General features: G+C 43.4%; 1 protein-coding gene and 1 pseudogene across 1 annotated transcript in view; one reads left to right on the top strand and one right to left on the bottom strand.

Moving 5' to 3' along the window:
* FKBP1B (FKBP prolyl isomerase 1B) overlaps positions 1-9,498 on the bottom strand; it is a 45,372-nt gene extending 35,874 nt beyond the window's left edge. Inside the window, exons 1-2 of the mRNA XM_063442097.1 lie at positions 9,302-9,498; positions 4,613-4,660 (exon numbers count right to left, since the gene is read on the bottom strand). Of these exons, the coding sequence (XP_063298167.1) occupies positions 4,613-4,660; positions 9,302-9,338 (85 nt within the window). The 5' untranslated portion in view covers positions 9,339-9,498. The remainder of the gene's footprint in view (positions 1-4,612; positions 4,661-9,301) is intronic.
* A 10,606-nt stretch (positions 9,499-20,104) lies between these two features.
* LOC134585440 (transmembrane protein 248-like) lies at positions 20,105-21,882 on the top strand (annotated as a pseudogene).
* Positions 21,883-22,397: the final 515 nt, after the last annotated feature.

Genomic DNA, 22,397 nt, shown 5'->3' on the forward strand with positions numbered 1-22,397 from the left:
ACAGATACATGCAGGCATATAAAGACATACATGCATATAGAGGCATACCGTCATACAGACACATACATACATACAGGCATACAGAAACATACATACAAAAACATTCAGGCCCATACATACATACATACATACAGAGACATACAGGCATAAAGAAACATACATACAGAGACATACAGGCATGTAGAAACATACATACAGAGACATACAGGCATGTAGAAACATACATACATACATACAGGCATACAAAGACATACACACATACAGATACATGCATGCATACAGAGACATACCGTCATACAGACACATACATATATACAGGCATACAGAGACATATAGGCATACAGAAACATACATACAAAGATAAACAGGCATACAGACACATACATACATACAGAGGCATACCGTCATACAGACACATACATACACACAGAAACATGCATACAAAGACATACAGGCATACAGAGACACACAGACACATACATACGTACATACAGAGACATAAAGGCATACAGTTGCATACATGCATACAGAGACAAATATACAGACATTCAGTTACATACATGCATACAGAGACATACAGAAACATACGTACAAGACATACAGGCATACAGACACATACATACATACAGAGGCATACCGTCATACAGACACATACATACATACAGAGGCATACCGTCATACAGACACATACATACATACATACAGAGACACACAGACACATACATACGTACATACAGAGACATAAAGCCATACAGTTACATACATGAATACAGAGACATATATACAGACATTCAGAGACAAACATACATCCAGTTACATACAAACATACATACAAAATTTACATCTGTTAAAGCGTGTCCCTGGGGTGCTCTGTGGAGTCCTGTCTTGCAGCCAAGCCTCATCACTGTGCGCCAGCCGCGCTGTGTGATACACAGGGAGCAGGGATATGATGTCATATCCCCGCCCCCTCCACACAGCCTGCGGCAGACATCAGCATAGACATAATATATATGTCTATGGACACCAGGGTAGGAGGTGGGCGGAGGCTGGGATCCGCGGGCGGAACGATAAGGGCTGCACTCGGCCACGCTACAAGTATTAACCGGCTGGAGGGGAGCGCAGTGCGCTTCCCTCCTCCTGGTCAGCCTGATTTTGCGCCCCCAGGGCCGGTGCGCCCTGAGGCGGCCGCCTGGGCTGCCTTATGGTAGCGCCGGCCCTGGGTCCCATGACAGACAGACATACGTTAAAGGGATCCTAACCCTAGCTCGAGTACTAATTTAAAAATAATTTTAAAAAAATAAATTGTGCTTTAGTACGATGTATTCCATTTAATAATGTGCATATTAAGAAAATTACATATTTGAAAATTATATATTGATTTGTTGAAACCATAACACTCCCAACTCCAATCATGGTCGGTGACCAATAAAAATCGACAAAGGAGGCAACACTAATGGCTGCCTCCAGTTTGTATTTCTCAGAAACTGCAGAAACTACCACTGTAGGGTTTAGCGGACATAGGGCATTGCACCCAGACCACTTCAGTGTCTCTTTAACTATGTTATGACCATTCCAGCCTATTGGCTTTGCAGGCAATCTTGGCTGTGCACAAACATAGGCTATTAACCCATTAGCCAGCACTACTAATGTAACCTGGCTGAAAACAATGTAATGCTATCATGGTCAGTGTAAGCATTAGTTTATATCCAAGGTTTCTTATCAGTATACTGGTAATTGAGGCAAGCTTCCATTCTGTCTAGCATTCATTGTGTATAATTCTTTATTTGACAGCCAGGCGACACAATAACAACAACAACGCATTTCACTAGGAAAGGTACATTCAGATTACTCTGGTTGTCAAGTACGTTCACAATAACAGATATATTCACAAATGGTGTGTTAAATAAGCCAACAATAATGGTGCCACAAGGCCATCATTTTATAGAGAGTATGGGAAAAAAAATATCAAAACATAATAAGCACACTCTTAACATTCCAATAAAAACATGATAAAACAAAATAGAAAAATAGATTTGTTGCCAAGGGAACAACCTCATATTCCCTTTAGTTTTATTTTCTATTGTCATCTGCTACAGTAGTACTCTGCTCCAGCTCCTCTCTCACCTTGGATGCATTGAAGTGAAGGGAGTTGATGTCCACAGACTGAAGAAGGGTGCAGTTCCCTAATTTGCCCCCTGACCTGCTATACCAGCCCAGTATCCATGAGTTGTACCTCAATGCCACTTGTTGGCCCTTCTGGACTTCCCGGTCTGAGAAGTTGCACACAATTGCGAAATCATCTAGATTTTTTATGTTTTAACGGTTAATTTGTAGTAGGACAATATATTTTAATATATGCAATTTATGTTATTTACTACTGAATAAATACCCTTCTGTATTATTTCTTACAAACACTACAGGAAGGTTATTCCTTGAATTCAGATTTTTTAATACAAAATATTAATGGATGTTGTTCGAGCAGAGAACAAAATGCCCACCCACGTCATTCATATAGAATGTCAGTAAGAATGTTTAGATATCTCTGTTATTAGACATTGGATAAGGTAAACCTTTTTATACTCCTATGGATATAAATTAGACGTTTTGCTAATGTATATTTATTTTTGAAGCAAATATGAAAATGGCGCCTTGCAGCTGGCCGGTGTGAAAGGTTTTTAGTGATCTATCGAGTGTGCATACATTGGGGTGGGGGTTAAGTAGACATAGTTATAAAGACACGCACACATGCATTCAGACAGGCAGACACAAACTGACAATGACAGATAGCCCTGGCTCCTAGCGACAGACATATACACAAAGTGACACTGATACCAACAGATGCACCCATTCAGACCTTGCAGGCATTTCTGGGTTGTCCTGCTTGAAATTACACAGGTTCAACAGCTCATGTTGAATGCCTGCTCCAAGAGGTCACTGTGCATGTGCAAATGTTTGTAAGGGTTCCAATTCCTAAGAAAACAAGTGCGGGACTATCTAAGGACCTAGCCCACATGACTGCTTCTTAGCCTTCTTGATTGAAGAGGTTAGAATGGGGGTGTAGATGTTGAACCCTCTCTCAATTCCACAAGCTTAAAACTAAATGTGCTAATGTGGTGCCTTGCCAGCTGTTGTTGCACTGCAAAACTTATCACTCACAGTCGTCTGCCTGGGGCAGGTGGGAATTTTAGTCCAAGGATAGACATATAAAACATTTCTTAAAAAGGACACTCCATGGTGAAAGAAAGTGACCCCCATGTTTTGGTATTAACAGATTGAAAAGAGAGAGGGGGGGAAGGTTTATTGTTATTTTTTTTTAATTTTTTTATAAAATTAGCAACAAAGATTTAATCCTTAAACAATTCCAAAAAAAAAAAAAAAAGACTCCTGCAAAACCAAAATGAATTACTGTTGATGAAACTAAAACCAGTAATAATAATCAAGGGTTCTCAGCCAATGCTATATTTGAAGAAATGCTTAGTGGAACTTTATCATCCATAAAACACAAACTACTCAATGTGTTTGCGAAACTAATAGGCCACCAAAAATAAAATTAAAAAAACAACCATTAAGCATTAATTATTAATAAATGAGCACACCCAGAGAGATCTGGACAGGAATTCTTCTAAAATCAATATAATGTGTGGTATGGCACTGCAAGGCACAGATTAGGTAGTCCGTACCTTGTTCTGTACACTCTGGTAAAGGCCCACAACCTCAAATATCGAGATGATAGTGAAGAGTCCACAGGTTCAATAGGATAGGCACAATGGTAGGAGTTTATTGAGAACAGGGACACACACAAAACATGCAACATTTCAGCCTATTGGCCTTATTTGTGTTCTTGTTGTCAATAAAATACCGTAGTACCAGCAAACCTATCCTGTTGAATCTGCGGATTCTTCACTATTCTGATATCAGACTAGGATCGGAAACTCCTTCTTGGTGATGTAGACATAACTTAAACCAATTGGAAATTTACTCCCCCACCAGGAAAAAAAAAATGTTCTCCCCCAAAGTTAGCTCTTTGTCAAATTGAAAATTATGTAAAATCAGGCTTGTGGGAAAAGTTTGAATTGTTACTAGAATGACAAAATAAACAATGTATTCCCTACAGCGTTTCTATGTCAAACAGATCTTTGACCACTTTTCCTTCCATACTCCCAGCTGGTCAAAGTCAACCAGAGCAACATGGACTAACATGGGCATCATGTCAGCCAACTGACATGTTGGGTGACTTACATCTGACCCATGATACTGGTGTCTCCTCTGAAATGAGGGGAAAGGACAGTGTGGCATTCCCACAACCAACCTGGCTTTAGTTCAGGCAATACCAGTCCACTTTATGGCCCGAAGTGTCCCTTTACAGGTAATTCTAAAACCGTTTCACTGCGATCTAAGGGGACCTAAACTGCCACTGCAGCAGTACAGTGTTAGGAATACATGTTTGAATTCTGAACACCATAGTGTTCCTTTAAATGTTCGACCACCACAAACTGTCCTTTATATATGTAATTTGTACATGTATTAAAAACGAACATTTATTGAACGAAGCATGCAGCACACGTACCCACAGAATTCCATTAATACTTAGTATAAAATCAGTTTAACTTACCTGTGTAATGGACAACACATGTCTGTCCCTTCTTTGGAAAGGTTCTTCCTGTAGACACACACAAAAAATAATAATAATTAAATATATAAATAGTATTACAATCACAACAAAATTGACATTAAAGGAACACTAGTGTCTTTATTCCTAGCCCTCATGCCCAACCCCTTAATTATTTTTTTTTTGTAATATTCTGAAAGCTGGGAAGCGCAGCATCAAGCCATGCCTCCAAACCCCCTGGTTAGGATAGGCTGGACTGTTACTTCTCAGCTTTCATACTCCGGTATACTGTGACATCACACGTGCATGCTCAATGCAGTCGCGGTCCTTCATAGACAATCATTGCATTCAATTATTCTCTATGGCAGAATCATAGGTGCATCGTGGCGAGCACTATACATGTGCCTATGGTTCCCAATGCTCCTCTATGAAGACCGTACTCCTGGTGGCATGGGGAGGCGTGTGCAGCAGCGCATAGGGAGAGGCGGCACTGGAGAGAAGGTGAGTACCGGTAAATCTAAACTGATAGCGTATTTTTAGGGTCATCACCGTTTTCAATCCATGGTGAAAGACTTCAGTTATGAAAGGCACAATAACTAGGCATAGAAAATAAAACAATATATGTGATAGGACTTGCCTAGGCTTAGAAATAGATCATACAGCTGACAACACACATGGGTCATGAAAATTCAGTAAAAAAAAAAAAAGTGGCTGCATAATCTAACAAAAAAACAATGTGCTGTAGTGGTTATGGTGCTCAGAGTACACTGGTGTCTCCCTTCCCCCACCCCATTGTAAGTAGTCAAACCATTTTAGAACAGTTGGACTTTTTATATAGGATATGCTGGGCACCGGTCTCCACCACCACTTCTAATGACAGATAGCCGTAAGCATTCCACGCTAAACCTTGCAGTGCATGGCTTAACTCATGGGCCGAGAACAATGAGTGGATGCTGTCAGCCAGTGAGATCAGGAGAGCCAACGAATGCTCAGGAGTTTCAGACTTAACAGCATTCGTAGTGGAAGCATGGAACAGCTCCAGGCAGACCCCAGAAGTCACAACATTGAAAAACAGTTTGGGGGGGGGGGGGGGGGGTGGTGGTGGTGTTGGTGTGTATCAAAGTGCTGCCTAGGCTTCAGAAAGGTCAAAGACTAAATTGACATCTTATAAGGAATCATATCTTAAAGACCATATGTTGTCTTGAAGACTGTATGCCTCTCTGCAGCCTGCATATTAATCCGTTTAATTATCCACCTATGAGTTTATGGTTTGCCAGCCTTTCCAAATCCAAACTAATCAACAAATAAACATGCCTTCTATTGAAGGCCCTGGCTTCATGTTGGTCAACTGAAATGTGTGGATTTTTTTGAAGAAAAAATAACTTTTCATTAAATGTGTTATATTTTTAGTGCAAATTGCGCTATGTGTACCCAAACAAAATATCCACGTTCAAAATAAACTGATTATTAATGACCTCCTTGTTGGCCAAAGCAAACTCTTGGTATTCCTGGAATGTATCTGGCAATCTTGACAAGAAGAATAGAATTGATTTACCCAGGCAATTTATAGTATCTTTCCCATTAAAAATCTCTTCAATTTTGTCATCAATAATAGGCGTAATGTACACCTTACTATATAAAAGGTTGTTCTATTTCACCATGATTAAAGCTTACTTCGACCACCGTGACAGCTTCAGTGATTTGAAGTGGTCATGGCGGTAAGAGTCTGGCATTGCAGTATTTCTGCTTGAGTTATTTTTTAATTGAGATTAGGTAGCCCAGACCAGTTGCACTGTCAGCACAAGTAACTTAGGCAGCTACCGAATGTCAATTCTGTGCAGCGCGTTGGCAGCAGACATAACTTTTCCCTCCCTAGCTCCCCCGCATCGGCACTCAAGGGGCGCTGCTTCCCACCTACTTTTGTAACTTAAATAGGATTATTGTAATTAAAATCCCCCTACCACCCTCCATTCCTTGCCTGCTCAGATTGTGCGCATCTACTCTGGTAGGCAAAACGATCCAATCGTAGGCTTCTCTATGAAAATTATGTGATTGGACAGCGGAAGTGCTGGGATGACTTAAGAACGGGGTGTGGAAGATCAGCACCGGGAGCTTTGCCACGCGCTGGATTTCAGATATGTTAAAACTTTACAGGTTTTATCGGGTGGGGGGACGGGACCTAATAGTAATGCTCTATATGGCATTATAAATTTAAAAAAAAAAACATATATAGTTTGCATAAGTAATCCGTTAAACAGTGATTTGCCCCATGACCAGAAGAATATTTTTAGTAGGCACCTCTAACTCACTTAAATCATGCTTTCCACCACTGGAAGAATCATGTTTTTGGATGAGTTGCTATCGGATGACCAATAAAGGCACCTCGACCATTTTATTGACATGGGTGCAGTAGCCCTGACATGCCTACTTCCAATCCATTCCTTCTTTGAGAGAATTAATGGATTAGGGAAGATTGAGCTTAGATGCCAACATCAATGAAGGAGGAGTTTAAGGCTGCAGTGGAGGAGTCTCAGCGCTGTGAACAAGGCAAGTAATCTTTATTTTGCCTAAATTTTACTGAGCAAATGGATAGACAATGATCATTTCACTAGAAGGGAACATGTAGTCTAAAATAGCAATTATTTTTAGGTCTATAGTTTCCTTTCAAATGCAGATCAATCGTGTCCATTCTTATCAATACGGTTGAAGAATTTGGTTCGAACGTGGTTTCAACTGAGATCCTGACAAACGTTTGGTGTTCTGCTTGTGTTTGCCATTTTTAGTGTTAGGTAAATCACATTGTGAACAGCTTAGGGACCATAAAGTCTCCATACGGATAGGAGAATCATACATATCTTTCTCCAGCTGGCTTGGCCAATGAATTATTTAATATAGAGGCTAGTGATTTGGCTCCAGTATTGGAATTAGCATTTGTCTCCGATACAGTTGCTGACAATAGCTCAAATTTGTCTGACCTCCATCATCCTATTTTTCTGACCATCAGTACAATCAGAAATTGCAAAGTGGGAATGGTAGGAACCATCTTTGAAAGACTAAGATGATCACTTGATCTTTCTGTGCAACAAATAAAAAGGAAAACATGGGCTTCTCCCCTATTCTGGATTATTTACATCCCTCTACCGTAGCACTAGCCAAGTTATAACCATGACACTTGACCAGTGTTAAGAATGGCAAAAATAAATTAGATATTCAGTATAGCAACTTAAATCTACTGAACTGCACTCCAGATATTTCCTTGCCATGCAATTCAAGATTCCTGTGTGTTCAACCAGTTGATGGTCTTGATCTGTTATTAATGGAACGTGTTTGGATTTCCAAGAAACAACTGGATATATATTTATGTCTCTCGCACAAGTCAGTGGAATAAATGAAGAAGCCAAAGATGAGAAATTTGACAGCAATTCAGCTCCTGGTTTTTTTTTTTTGGTTTTTTTACCATCAATGGACACGTCTATACGACTTCCTCTTTTATGCTTAAATTATGTAAATTTTAGTCAATAAAAAACTGCACGTTTAAAACGATACAATGTAAAAAACAATAAAAAACAATAATACACTCAATGACGAATAGCTGTGATGTACATTGATAATTTTATCTATAGTGTATCTATACAGTCCGGTATATTCAGTAAATAGATACTAGACTATGGCTAAATCAATCTGTTCACCGAATATTTCATTTTATTGAATGTACTTTAAGAGCCAAGTTATAATTTCTGTTAAGAGGATCTATTATGGTAATTATTACCCCCATCTCATATCTTCTGCGAGATCCATATTGCAGGAGTAAGGTTTAAGCATTTAACTCTTTCCATGGAGGAGGATAGATGTTATACATAGTAACGAACAGCTTACCCCTGACATTTTCCAAGAACCCCCTTCTCAGTGTGTAAAGGCAGCTCCTGTTACACTGCAAGGCTCAGTGATCAGTGTGAGCCTCCCATAAAAAACACACAGCATGGACTGACTGTGTGCATCCCCGCTCACTCATAATAGCAGCCAGGATTAGCAATCTAGACGCCAATAATCAGGTTTTAATGTATTGTCGCTACAAGCTATCTCTTCACTGGAACACCTTGGGAACCAGCCACATACATTACAGCAAATGACAAAAAAACATGTGAAATACAGAAACAAAACCCTCAAATCAAATAGGAATTAAGAAAAAAAAAAATAGTTACAAAATTTAAAAAAAAATATTGTAGTTCTGCAACAGCTGGGTCCACCACATTTTGCCTACCCTGCAAAAAAATAAATTAAATAATTATATATATATTTATTTAATATTTGCATTTTTGCAGGGTAGGCAAAATGTGGTTTCAGCTGTTGCAGGACTACAATACAATGATGCTTTGCCAGCCTTACAGTTGACAAAGGATCGTGGGAGTTGTAGTTCTATAGCCTTTTTTTGGCCACCCCTGGCACTAAATGCTGTTTATGTTTATAATCCATCTTCCTGCAGATCTCTATGCCCAGCAAGGCAGCCATGTAAGCAGTACCCCCGTTATTCTCAGTATCCACACCCAGGGTACCCGGCAGGAAGCATGGGACAGACCCTGCCCTGCACCATGTCCTACAGGAAGGGGGGGAGGGGGATGGGCAGGAAGGGAGCTGCTCGGGGGCATTATTAAAGACCCCTGGTTTAATAAATAGAGAATGAGATCAAGGTACCGTCTCCAGGGGTGATAGTCTCGATATCCACTCCCATGGCTCGGCTCTGCAATGGGTTCTGCTGGCTCTGCTATCTCAGCCTCACTGGCACCAGGCTCTGTCCTGCTGGCTGGCTGCAGCGCTGGAAGGCCAATCCTGCACTGAGGGCTGAGCAAGCGGGGCTGGGAGTTAAAGGGAAGGAGGGGACTGAGAGTCAAAGGGAAGGCTGGATGTAACAGGGAGGAGGGGTACTGGATGTAATAGGGAGGAGGGGGGCTGAGAGTCAAAGGGAAGGCTGGATGTAACAGGGGGAGGGGGACTGGATGTAACATGGATGAGGGGGGCTGAGAGTCAAATAGAAGGCTGGATATAACAAGGAGGAGGGGGACTGGATGTAACAGGGAGGAGGGGGGCTGGATGTAACAGGGAGGAGGGGGGCTGGATGTAACAGGGAGGAGGGGGACTGGATGTAACATGGATGAGGGGGGCTGAGAGTCAAAGGGAAGGAGGGGGCTGGTTGTAACAGGGAGAGTCAAAGGGAAGCTGGAAATGAAGGGCAATGAGGGGCTATAAGTTAAAGGGTATGGAGTTTAAGAGATGGAAAGGGACTGAGAGTTAAAGGGATGGGGAAATGTAAATTAAAGGCAAGGAGGTGTGCAGGAGTTTAAAAGGAGGGGGCTAAGATTTACAAGGGGAAATGGGAGTTACAGGGGATATAGTGGACTGGGTGTTAAAGGGAAGAATGGGGGGCTGGGAGTTGGAGGAAATGAGGGGGTGGGGGGCAGGGATTTGGGGCTACCATATCCAGAGTCCACCTTGGTTTTCAGAACATATATCACTTCCTTATGGTGATGGGCTACGGATGAAAGGTGCTGTATGCGGTATTTGAATTCTGCATGCTCACAGGGAGATGCTTTTCATATGCTGCCAAGCAATATGTATAAATGGTAATTGTGCAGGAAAACATTCTGTATAGAGCCAACCTAGATAAAAGAAAAGTAGGAAGCTGGGAGTGGAAGGGAAGAAAAGTGTGGATTGTGGAAGTTCTTTATTTTTATAAGTCATTTATAAGGTGCAAACAAATGCGCTTTTAGACCTGGCACCTTCTTCCATTGCTCCATTTCCGACTCATGTCCTCATTGAAGGTGCTTTCAGAGTTGGACAGGGGTCATCATGGGCACTGACCGGTCTGCATCTACACAGCGCCATACGCAGCAAACTGCGATACACTGTGTGTTCTGATACCTTTCTATCATGGGCAGCAATATGTTTTTCAGCAATTTGAGCTGCAGTAGCTCTTCTGTGTAATCGAACCAGACAGGCTAGCCTTCACTCCCTATGTGCATCAATGAGCCTCGGGCGTCCATGACCCTGACACCAGTCCACAGGCTGTCCTTCCTTGCACCACTTTTGGTAGGTACTAACCAATGCATACTGGGAACAACCCACAAGACTTGCTGTTTTAGAGATGTTCTGACCCAGTTGTCTAGCCATCTCTATTTGTCCCTTGTAAAAAATCACTCCGTGACTGTTCACTTGCTGCCCAATATATCCCACCGCTTGACAGGTGCCATATAATGAATGTTATTCAATTCACCTGTCAGTGGTTTTAAAGCGGCACTGTCATGCCGAACTTACCTTTCCTCAATCTCTTCCTCTTCTCCCCCTCTCTCAGGATCTGTTATTCTTTTCTTCCTGTCTTCTTTAGTTTTCTTTAAAATCATAAGACAAAGTAGGGACTCTGTCTTATGGAGGATTCCTCCGCTTGACCAGCTCTGACCAGCTGAGGAGCAAAGTGTGCTTCATTTCCGCTGGTCAGAGCAATTTTCCCATGATCCCTAGCTTTCCTCCCAGTTCCCACAATGCTTCCTGTCAGTATTGCCGAAAGTCCTGTCACTTAGACAGAACGCCGGCAAAACTGCCGAATTGCATCCTAACAGAATGAGCACTGTTTCTCCATTGGTGTTAGGATGCAATTCGGTACTTTGTTCGGATCGGAATTTCATTCAAATGAATGAAACTCCGATCCTATTCATTGCTGTGGCTGCATCTTGCAGCCGCTTAGTAGATAACTCCCTAATTCCCACGGTATCAGGGAGCTATCTACTAAAAGGCTGAAAGACCTAAATTGGTCTTTCAGCCAAATTTACTAACACTAAGTAAAAATGACTTGGTATTAGTAAATAATATGCCCCTACTCGCTATACCGCGAGTAGGGGCATGTCTAGTAAGCAGTGAGCAGTGGGTGGGGGCCATAAAGATAATGAGGGGGGGGGACCTACTGTCCTCCCCCCCGGCCCCCACCCCTGGGCGGCGGGTGGGGGCCATAATGGTAATAAAGGGGGGGACCTACTGTCCTCCCCCCGGCCCCCACCCCTGGGCGGCGGGTGGGGGCCATGATAGTAGTAGGGAGGGGGGGGGGACCTACTGTCCTCCCCCCCCGGCCCCCACCCCTGGCCCGCGGGTGGGGGCCATAATGGTAATAAGAGGGGGAGGGACCTACTGTCCTCCCCCCCCCCGGCCCCCACCCCTGGGCGGCGGGTGGGTGCCATAATAGTAGTAGGGGGGGGGGACCTACTGCCTCCCCCCCCGGCCCCCACCCCTGGCCGGCGGGTGGGGGCCATAATGGTAATAAGAGGGGGGGGGACCTACTGTCCTCCCCCCCCCCCGGCCCCCACCCCTGGGCGGCGGGTGGGGGCCATAATGGTAATAAGAACGGGGGGGACCTACTGTCCTCCCCCCCCCCCGGCCCCCACCCCTGGGCGGCGGGTGGGGGCCATCATAGTAATAAGGAGGGGGGGGCTACTGCCCCCCCCCCCGGCCCCCACCCCTGGGCGGCGGGTGGGGGCACTAAGTAAATTCCCCCCCCCCATCAAGGTGACTAGGGGTGCCCAAGCCCCTAGTCACCCACCCCCCACCCAAATAAAAAATGCCCCTACCTACCCCCCTCACCCTAAAAAATAGTGAGGGGGGAATAAAATTGCTAACCTGTAAAGTAAAATTAAACTTACCATTCGACGTCTTCTTTTTTCTAAAATCTTCATTTTTCAGCCCCAAAAAAGGCCAAATAAACAACCATCATAGCCGTCTAACTAAAAATAAAATAAAAAACCCGAGCGCAAAAAAAAAAAACCTGACGAAAAAGAAAAAACCCGAGCGCACATAAAAATAATCCATCTTCACCCATGGAGGGCTCCGCGCAGACTGAGCTCCGCAGGGCGGGGCAAGGCTTATAAAGCCTTGCCCCGCCCTGCAATTAGCCTAAGAACACTCTGATTGGTGGGTTTAAGCCAATCAGAGTGCTCTTTGTCATTTTACAAGCGTGGGAAAGTTCTTTGGAATTTTCCCACGCTTGTAAAATGACACAGAGCACTGTGATTGGATGGATTTCAAGCCATCCAATCACAGTGCTCTGTGTCATTTTACAAGCGTGGGAAAGTTACTATTATGGCCCCCACCCGCCGCCCAGGGGTGGGGGCCGGGGGGTGGAGGACAGTAGGTCCCCCCCCCCTTTTACCATTAGGGCCCCCACCCGCCGCCCAGGGGTGGGGGCCGGGGGCTGGAGGACAGTAGGTCCCCCCCCCCTTATTACTCTTATGGCCCCCACCCGCCGCCCAGGGGTGGGGGCCGGGGGGGAGGACAGTAGGTCCCCCCCTATTACTATTATGGCCCCCACCCGCCGCCCAGGGGTGGGGGCCGGAGGACAGTAGGTTCCCCCCCCCCTTATTACTATTATGGCCCCCACCCGCCGCCCAGGGGTGGGGGCCGGGGGGGGGAGGACAGTAGGTCCCCCCCCCCTATTACTATTATGGCCCCCACCCGCCGCCCAGGGGTGGGGGCCTGAGGGGAGGACAGTAGGTCCCCCCTCATTCCCATTATGGCCCCCACCCGCCGTCCAGGGGTGGGGGCCGGCGGGGGAGGACAGTAGGTCCCCCCCTTATTACCTTTTTTTTTTTTTTTTTACAGTGAGCAGCCACAGGCTGCTCACTGTTTAGTGGACATGCCCCTACTCGCGGTATAGCGAGTAGGGGCATTGGGGAGATTTTAATCTCCCTTGTGCTATTATGGGGGTCATATTGACCCCCATAGAGTGAGGAGGGGACCTGGGGGGCTTATGAAGTGGTGGGGAGCACTGCTCCCTGCCGCTTCTGTCTTTACATATTGCAAGGAGGGAGCTGCACGCCGGTAGCTCCCTCCTTGTAATAAACTGAACGAACAAACGAACACTGATACACAGTGTTAGTTTGTTCGTCTGATTTTTTCTATTCATTCATTCGTCTGTCTGATGAATGAATGAATAGGTGAAATTCCCGTTCGCATGTCCAGATGTTTCACTGGGCATGTGCGGGAATCTCAGGGCTATCTAGTGTGGGTAGATGATGTGTCCCACAGGGACTTCACCTACCCACACAAAGATGGCGGCGCCCTGAATATAGATCGGGGCAGAAAATAAAGAATAAAAAATAGGTAATGTGGGGGGCATAGGGGCATTTGGGGGTGACTAGGGGGTCGATTGGATGTAGTTGAGGCGGGAGGGGGGTTAAAAAAAAACGGAATTCGGCATGACAGTGCCGCTTTAATGTTGTGGCAGATTAGTGTATAGGTGTCCAAACAACATGTTGAATCTGGAAACCCTATATATGGGAAATTAGCTTGGCATGTTAAAATTTGTATTCACCCAACAACTATAGATACACACAACGGAAGATGCTAGAGGCATGTGAGCATTGTGGGTGATGTTTTTTCGTGACAGGGGCTGTAGTTGGCACAGGGTGCAGAGGCGCTGTAGTTAATGCAGGGGGGTGCAGAGGAGCTGTAGTTAGTGCAGGGGGGCAGAGGGGATGTAGTTGGTGCAGAGGGGCTGTAGTTAATGCAGGGGGTAGAGGGGCTGTAGTTGACACAGGGTGCAGAGGGTCTGTAGTTATTGTGGGGGGGACTGTAGTTAATGCAGGGGGGGCAGAGGGGTTGTAGCTGGCACAGGGTGCAGAGGGGCTGTAGTTAGTGCAGGGGGTTGTAGTTGGCACAGGGTGCAAATGGGCTGTAGTTGGCAAAGGGTGCTGATGGGCTGTAGTTGGCACAGTAGTTAGTGCAGGGGGTCAGAGGGGCTGTAGTTTGCACAGGGTGCAGAAAGGCAGTAGTTGGTGCAGAGGGGCTGTAGTTAGTGCAGGGGGTCAGAGGGGCTGTAGTTTGCGCAGGGTGTAGTTGGTGCAGAGGGGCTGTAGTTAACGGAGGGGGCAGAGGGGCTGTAGTTGGTGCAGAGGGGCTGTAGTTGGCACGGGGGCAGAGGGGCTGTAGTTGGCACAGGGTGCAGAGGGGCGGTAGTGGATGCAGGGATGGAAGCTGTAGTTGGTGCTGGGAGCATAGGGGCTGTGGTGGGTACAAGGAGGGAGAAAGGCTGTAGGTAGACATAGGGTCTGTTGAATATATCTACAAGGAGCGCACTTGTTCTGTCGGCCAGGATTCTGCTCCCTATCTTCAAAGTGCAATGCAGGAGAGGGCAGGAAGTGATGTCACCTCTCAACCCCTCGCCCCACCTCTTCCTATTTTGAGCACCGCATGGGAGAGGATGGGTGAGACCTGGCTGTAGGAACTGAATGAGAAGGAGGGGGGGGGGGGAGGGGGTCTCTTACAGTGCGATAGATTGCAGGGGGCCTGCAACCTATGCTGTACTATGTGAAAAATAAGATCTCTGTTCAGATGGACCCCTGACTGTCTCGTGCCCTCAATCTGTGACCCAGTGGTCAGTCCGCCCCTGCTCCTTCTACTCCTCCCAAGTACAGCAATACCCACCACATAGACCTCTGCCATCTGTGTGTGAAGTTCTAAGTCGGCATTTCCCTGATATTTGCCCATGTCAGATGTGCAATCTTGACACATGAATTTACTGGGCCTATATCACTTTGGGAGCAAAGTAGCACCTCAGACCTGCAATTGGCCCCATCATCGCATTACATTGATAAAAGTAGACAACTTGAGCCAGTTCCCAGGAGGTGTTTTATTTCATCACCGTTTATTGCTGTAGTATTCTTATTGTGTTTGTGTTTTGCATTAACACATTACAACTTTGTGGTAAATATCATAGTGCTGATCCTATGGGATGTTTGCAAACTTATATGTCAAACAGACTATGTCGCAGTGCATAAACATTGGTTTTCGCAGGCTTTAAAACCCCTGAACAGTTGTTAGAGATAATAAATATATATTTTATTATTACTATCTACCTAACACCTAAACCTATCACCCACATTCTGGTAAATAAAATCCAAAAAACTAAACACCTCCAAACAACTTTTAAAATCAACCCTTTAGGTTTAAAAATAAAAAATAAGCAGCTTAGCTGATCAAAGAAAATAAACGGGGAAACCCGTAAAAGCGTTTTATTTTCTCTCTGTTAAAGATTAGAGAGATGAAAAAGGAGGTAGAAAACGGCATTGCCATGTCATTGTTTACAATCAATAGCTTGTCATTTATGCACGGCAACCATTGTGGCTAAATGTCACTGCTATTGCCTGGCTAGTCACACTTGCCATTGGCCCAATTCTGAGGAATCCAATAATATTCCTCTGACAGCTGATGCCACCATGCAATGCACCTGTTGGCATCAGCTGTCAATCTTGCCATAGGATCGCTCTACTTGGTTGTCTTAGCAACCCGATGGCAAAGAGCAGCCACCTTGCTGGCACATAGAGACTGGCATGGATGCTGCCACTGTTTGCCTTAGGGGACCCCCACAGTATCTCACTACTAAGGTATCCAGAAATAATCTGATGGTCGGCAATCATGGCTTTCAAAGGGGTTTTTAGACCACGGCCTTACTTAGTATGCTTTCATATCATGACTGTACCTTAAAAATGTAATCTTCAAAACAGCAATTATTAAAGGGACACTATAGGCACCCACAACACTTCAGCTCATTGAAGTGGTCTGGTTGCAGTGATCCTGTCCCCTCAACCTTGCGATGGGAGACTGCAATAATTACATTGCAGGGTTAAGACTGCCTCTAGTGGCTGTCAAACTAGAGCCACTTCCGGGTGGTTAGGCGATTTTTGGTCACCTAACTGACGTTGGACGTCCCTACGCTCAGCATGAGGACATCCAGCATCAGTCAATTCCCCATAATAAAGTATTGCAGCAATGCTTGCCAATAGGGAGGGCCTAATGCGCTTGCGGCATTCGCATTTGCGCCCCACCTTCCTGTTGGGTGACCTCAGAGGGGTGTAGCGCCGACCCAGTGCCAAAGAACATTGACGCTGCAATGTGGTAAGTACAATAAGGGTATTTTAACCCTTACTATGCAGGCTGTGGGGTAGAGCTATAATGCTAAGAATATAACTTTGTATTCTAGCACTAGAGCAGTATCTCTTTAAAATAAAATCAGGAGGAGATCAGCATAATTATAGAACAGATTATTATCCTACTTAGGAATGCCCTGCAAGGTTTGGGAGTGCTAAGGGTTATTTTAAGGTTAGGGGGATACTGGACACTGGAACTCCCATGTTATTCAGCCAGACAGGCCTAGAGGAGATTGATAAAAGTGTCATTTTTAATTTACGATTATTAAAGGAATAGTCCAAGCACCATAACCACTACTGCCCACTGTAGAGATTATGGTACCAGGATTGCCCTAGCACCTTCCCATTGTAAGCAGTTAAACTGTTTAAGAATGGTTTGACAGCGTTGGCATCTCAGAGACATATACAAATTCTCAGACATGCACACACGTGGATTTGCTGTCCCTAACACACAGTCATATATCTACATTCCCAAACAAACACAATAAGACACTTTTAGAAGCTCAAATACACTATCAGACACATACACAAAGATTCACACACAGATACAGTACATACCTTCCAACATTTCAAATGGACAAAGAGAGACACTGACCTTTCCCTTGCTCCCTACTATATCTCACCCCTTGACTGGTGCCAGTGAAACAATATAATCAATGTTAGTAACCTCTTGTTGGGGGTTTTAATGTTTTGGCAGATCAGTGTAAATCTAGCATCCTCATACAATAATGCATTGTACATACATACATACATACATACATATAGGTAAGATTTGAATAAACTTGCCTAGACCTAGGGCAGGCATAGGCAACCTTCGGCACTCCAGATGTTTTGGACTACACCTTTGCCAGCATTATTGGTGTAAGAGCATTATGGGGGATCTAGTCTACATCTGGAGTGCCAAAGGTTGCCTACCTCTGACCTAGGGTAACAAAAAACCACTAAACACGTCATGTGCATGTATGTGTGAACGTCCAGTGTGAATATATAAATCAACATGTAAATGCAATTATGGTTTTATACCAGCAATTGCTCATTCATATGAGTGTCTGCACCATCTAGTGAATTTACTGATGTAATTAGACTAATCAAAACTTTCAGTTCCAGGCCCATGGGGTCCTTAATCCATCATGGATATCTCAAAGTTCTTTAATAACAGAAACCTTCAAAAAAGCATATAGGATTATAAATATTTATTGCCATCACTTTCAAACTCATACCTTTAGTACAATTTCTCACAGCCATTACTTCCAGAGGAATGATGAGCTCTGAAGGCCGTGTAATAAAACAGAGGTCATTTAGAGACAGGCCAATGTTCGGCTTTTCAATGATATTAATACATAGCAATAACATAGAAGACTGTAATGGATCTCTGGTGAAATAATATATACATCAGGGCTTGTGGCTTGTGAATGTACTGAGCGTGGAGGGAGGGATACATTAAATAAGGCGTGAACGATGTCAATGCACTAAAGGGACACAGTGAAAACTGAATGCCCATCAGTGATGATCAAGGAAGATTAAAAATAGAGACTAAGATTGTTTAGTAATTAGGGGAGATACATTAAATGGGAAAGCAGTGTGTTTGCCGTCAGCGTGTTTGTTATATCGCTGTGTGTAATTGTTGCAAATGTGTTTCATGCTAGAGTTATTACTCAATACACTGTATATACCCACTGGACTTTGCTGCCAGTTGCTAGGATACACACTGAGGATGAAGGCCTGAAAAACTGATGCTCAGGATTCCATATCTACTTTTCAGGAATTCTCGTTTCACGGCATTTAAAGAGACAGAGACCTTAGTTTAGTTTATCCATTCCCGGGGCATGCACCTGGTAAGGACATAAATAAAAGCTAAAATAGACAATAGTGGGCACTGGAAAGCATCTGAAAAATGAAAACCAGAACTGTACTTATATACATGTCCATTATTTGACACTATTGCAGCATTAGGTACAGAAATGCATTGATTATGGCTGTGTAATTTGTTTTATACATCTTTTTCTTGAAATTTTTAACTTAAAAGTTGATAACCCTCTGTACAATGGCTAACACTGACTCATAGTCTAGGACAGGGGTAGGCAACCATCGAAACTCAAGATACTCTGAACTACATCTCCCATAATGCCATTACAGCCATAATGCTAGCATAGGACGATGTAGTCTACAACATCTAGAGCAGGCGTTCCTAACCCAGAGCTCAAGTACCCCCTACCAGTCCAGAATTTAGGGATTACCCTGGTGTGTCTAAAGTGCGTTTTTCTCTTTTTTTTTTTAAAAAAATACCTTAGACACAAGTGGGTAATCCCTAAATCCTGGAATGTTAGCCATTGTTAGGGGGTACCTGAGAACTGGGTTGGGAACCCCTGATCTAGAGTGTCGAAGGTTGCCTGCCCCATGTCTAGCGGTGAATAAGCTGTCAATGGGAAACACACATATGATTTACTACCCAGGCTAAGAATCGTTTACTTTATCTATCACAGATCCCAATAAGCAAGTCATTTTTTTAAATTTTTTTTTTTACAATTTTCAAGAATTTGACAAATACATTTTACAAAGACCAGAAAATAAAAACAAATCAGAAAAAAATATATACCGGTAGTTAACAATCAGTAGAAACTGGGTGACTCATGTTTACCCACATATGTCAAATAATAAAAATCTATAACTCGAACTATCGCAGAGAAAGAATCATACCGCTATATATTGCCATTTTCAATTTGGAATATCGCAGGAAGAGCAGCTGTTTCTTTAGAAGCTTTTAAAGTACGTTTGGCATTGAATAAATGGCTCCCATCAGTGCTGGCCACCTGGATTCAAACAGTCTAGATTTGATTTCATACATTACTCTAGAAACTTGTATTGTTTCCGCTGGTCATTTACAATAATACAGTATTTTTCTTTGTTCTGTCAGGAGAATAGTGTTTTATTTCTTTCTGAATGTTCTTACATGTGCTTGTTATTGCAGATTAGGTATGAAAGGTGTGAAACACTGATTTTCTAATCATTAATATACGCTCAATCAGCATCTGTAACTACACACAACCTCAGAGTCTCCTCCTGTCAGTCATAGGTATTTTAATTTCTCCGACACACATGTTCCTTGTATGCTGAAAATTTTCAGTAACAAAAATATATATATATATATTTTTCAATAAAAAAAAAAATAACTTTACTGACAGGAGTCAGTGTAGTTTATCACCAAACTCATGATTGAGTGAAACTGCTGAATAATCTGATAGAATTTACAATCTATAAGCAGCTAAGCTAGGCCTTCTGAAGAGAAAAAGAAGGAAAAAAGATATGCAGAAGGTCTACTAATTATCGCTCTGAAACTGGACACAAGGTATACCATACAATACCTAAAATTAGACAATACACTGTTAAAATGAAAGAACTGACTCATCATAAAGCCAGGAGCTGATATTTAAAGAGAACAGAAAAAAAAATAAAATAACAACTATATAAAGTGCAATCAAAATACTATTGCAATCTGTAGCTAAGGAAGTCAGGGAGCAGGAGGAGAGCAACACACCCCGATACCGGCCGCCTAAGAGCCGGAACCCGGGGACAGGCCGACAGCGCGGATATTGCAAGCCCTGCGGGGTATTTCCATTGCCATGATTCTAAGCTTACATCCCCTGGAGAAGCTGAAGGCCTATATTAGCAGCCGACCACCGCTGGTGGTCTTTATGGTCAGCGTTAGTGGGATGGCTATAGCCTTCTTGACTCTGGGTTACTTCTTCAAGATGAAAGAAATCAAATCACCAGAGATGAAAGAGGACTGGAACACTTTCTTCTTAAATTTAACAACCTGGACCTGTGTATATCTGAGAATTAAACTTTGAAGCAACTCTTCAGTGACACTACCCCTCCTGAGCGTACGGTGACCACCGGCCAGGTGAGGTCATCCACTCAGTCACCACAGGCATTAAAAGATTCTGGACCCATAAATATCTCTGTAGCCGTTACACTGAGTTTGGATCCTTTAAAGCCCTTTGGAGGGTTATCTCAAAACGTAACACACCTGAGATCTACAATTTTTGGCCACCAGATTGGTCTCCCATGAGGAGATGAACATTATTTTCACTCTGCCAGCTGCATGGTATACTCCACGGGTGCTGTGAGCAGGTAGGATTTACCACATGTATGACCGTAACGGCAGCAAGCAGCGTGTTTCCAGTTACACTTCAGCCACCGCATTGCATTCCTGAAACATACAGCAATGCCACTCTGTGGTACAACATCTTTACCACCGCCTATACTCGCCTCAGGCACAACCCACATAGAATTCATTAAACTACTGTACATACTAGGGGCAAAAAGAACACATACATAGGTATAGAGCATACTTCCAGATTAACACAAGAGCTCTTAATCCTAATTGTTTGGAAATACAGGCCAGCTCCAGATATCCACCTTCTTGACAAACGTTAAACATAAAAGGTGCAGATTATATATAAACCACGTAAATAACCTCTGTTGTTTTCTCATGCATGGTATAGCTATCGTGGCGTACCAAGCCTTTTTGTTTTCGCTTGCATGCTAAAAATAAAGAATGTAAAAAAAATAAAAATCTTCGCCACTATTTGCGACTCGAGGACAAAGTATGCACAAGATTATAACCCATTCCGGTGTTATAAGGGAGCCATTGGAAAAGTGTACCAAACTTTAAATCCCAAACTCACAGTCCTTGTTCCAGAGAATGACCGCTCCCTCTTAAATCTGCATCTGATGGATACAAGTTACTTCCTGTTTGTGATGGTTATCACCATGTTCTGCTATGCTGTGATCAGTGGAAGACCAAGCAAAATAAGACAAAGCAACTCTGAGTTTTCTCCAGAAAAGGTTGCTCTGTCTGATGCATAACCTTCTTAACTCTATCTTGAATAGATGCAATTGGAGTCATAGCCTGTTGACCCCACCAAGAGAATGTGTCTTGTGTTCTTCTGAAGAGGAGAGAAGAACACACATCCTTGCAACGTTGGTTCTATTCAACCAAAGACATTTCAAGTGCCTGTAATTGTTTTGTACATATTTATAAATAGGAACATTTAAAGAGGCTCGGTGCATACTTCCTGCATTGCAGGATCTTGTATTTTAATCTATTGCACCTGTGGACTAGCTGTCTTTTTCTTGTATAGATGTGTCTAGTGGCTATGCCTAGTTGGCAATGAGGGTTGCCCATTCATGCGTGTGTAATGAAGATTGAAGCAATGTCTTTAACTTAGTGTTTTACACAAAACTGCACTTTTATGTACCTAGCTAAAATAAACCTAGCCTCTGTTTGAGTGAAGGGTCAACTGCTATAACTGAGGAGTCCTCTATTCTTGCAATGTGAAGCATTTTTTTTTTCTTTAATCAAAATGTGTTTTGGGGTCAGCATGATAAGAGTCAAGTAATACACATTTCTTCCAAAGCACGTGTCATTGTGACAGAATTTCCGTGCTAGTAGATCCACATACTAATGTGTTACACCTCTCAGCATATGGGTATAGTGGTTTAACCTTTTGTTTCATATGAATGAGCATAGCTACAGAGATGGACGGGGGTACGTTTGGACTGTAGAAGTCCAAAATGACATCTCCAAGACCTGCACTCTTTACATCTCTTTTGGTTACAATGGTAATACCAATACTTTTTAAGAAAGAAAAAAAACCTATAAGACTGTACAAAACTTAAAAGCTACTTATTGGATCAGAGAAAATGCAGTGTTTACATGACAGCTTAGGGATACCACCACTGGCCACTCCTCAGATGGCTACTAGAGGTGCTTCCTGGGGCAGTGCTGCAGTCTCTTTTACTATATTTAGAGATGCAAGGAT

The sequence above is a fragment of the Pelobates fuscus genome, chromosome 2 (genome assembly GCF_036172605.1).
Source record: "Pelobates fuscus isolate aPelFus1 chromosome 2, aPelFus1.pri, whole genome shotgun sequence".
Taxonomy (NCBI): domain Eukaryota; kingdom Metazoa; phylum Chordata; class Amphibia; order Anura; family Pelobatidae; genus Pelobates; species Pelobates fuscus.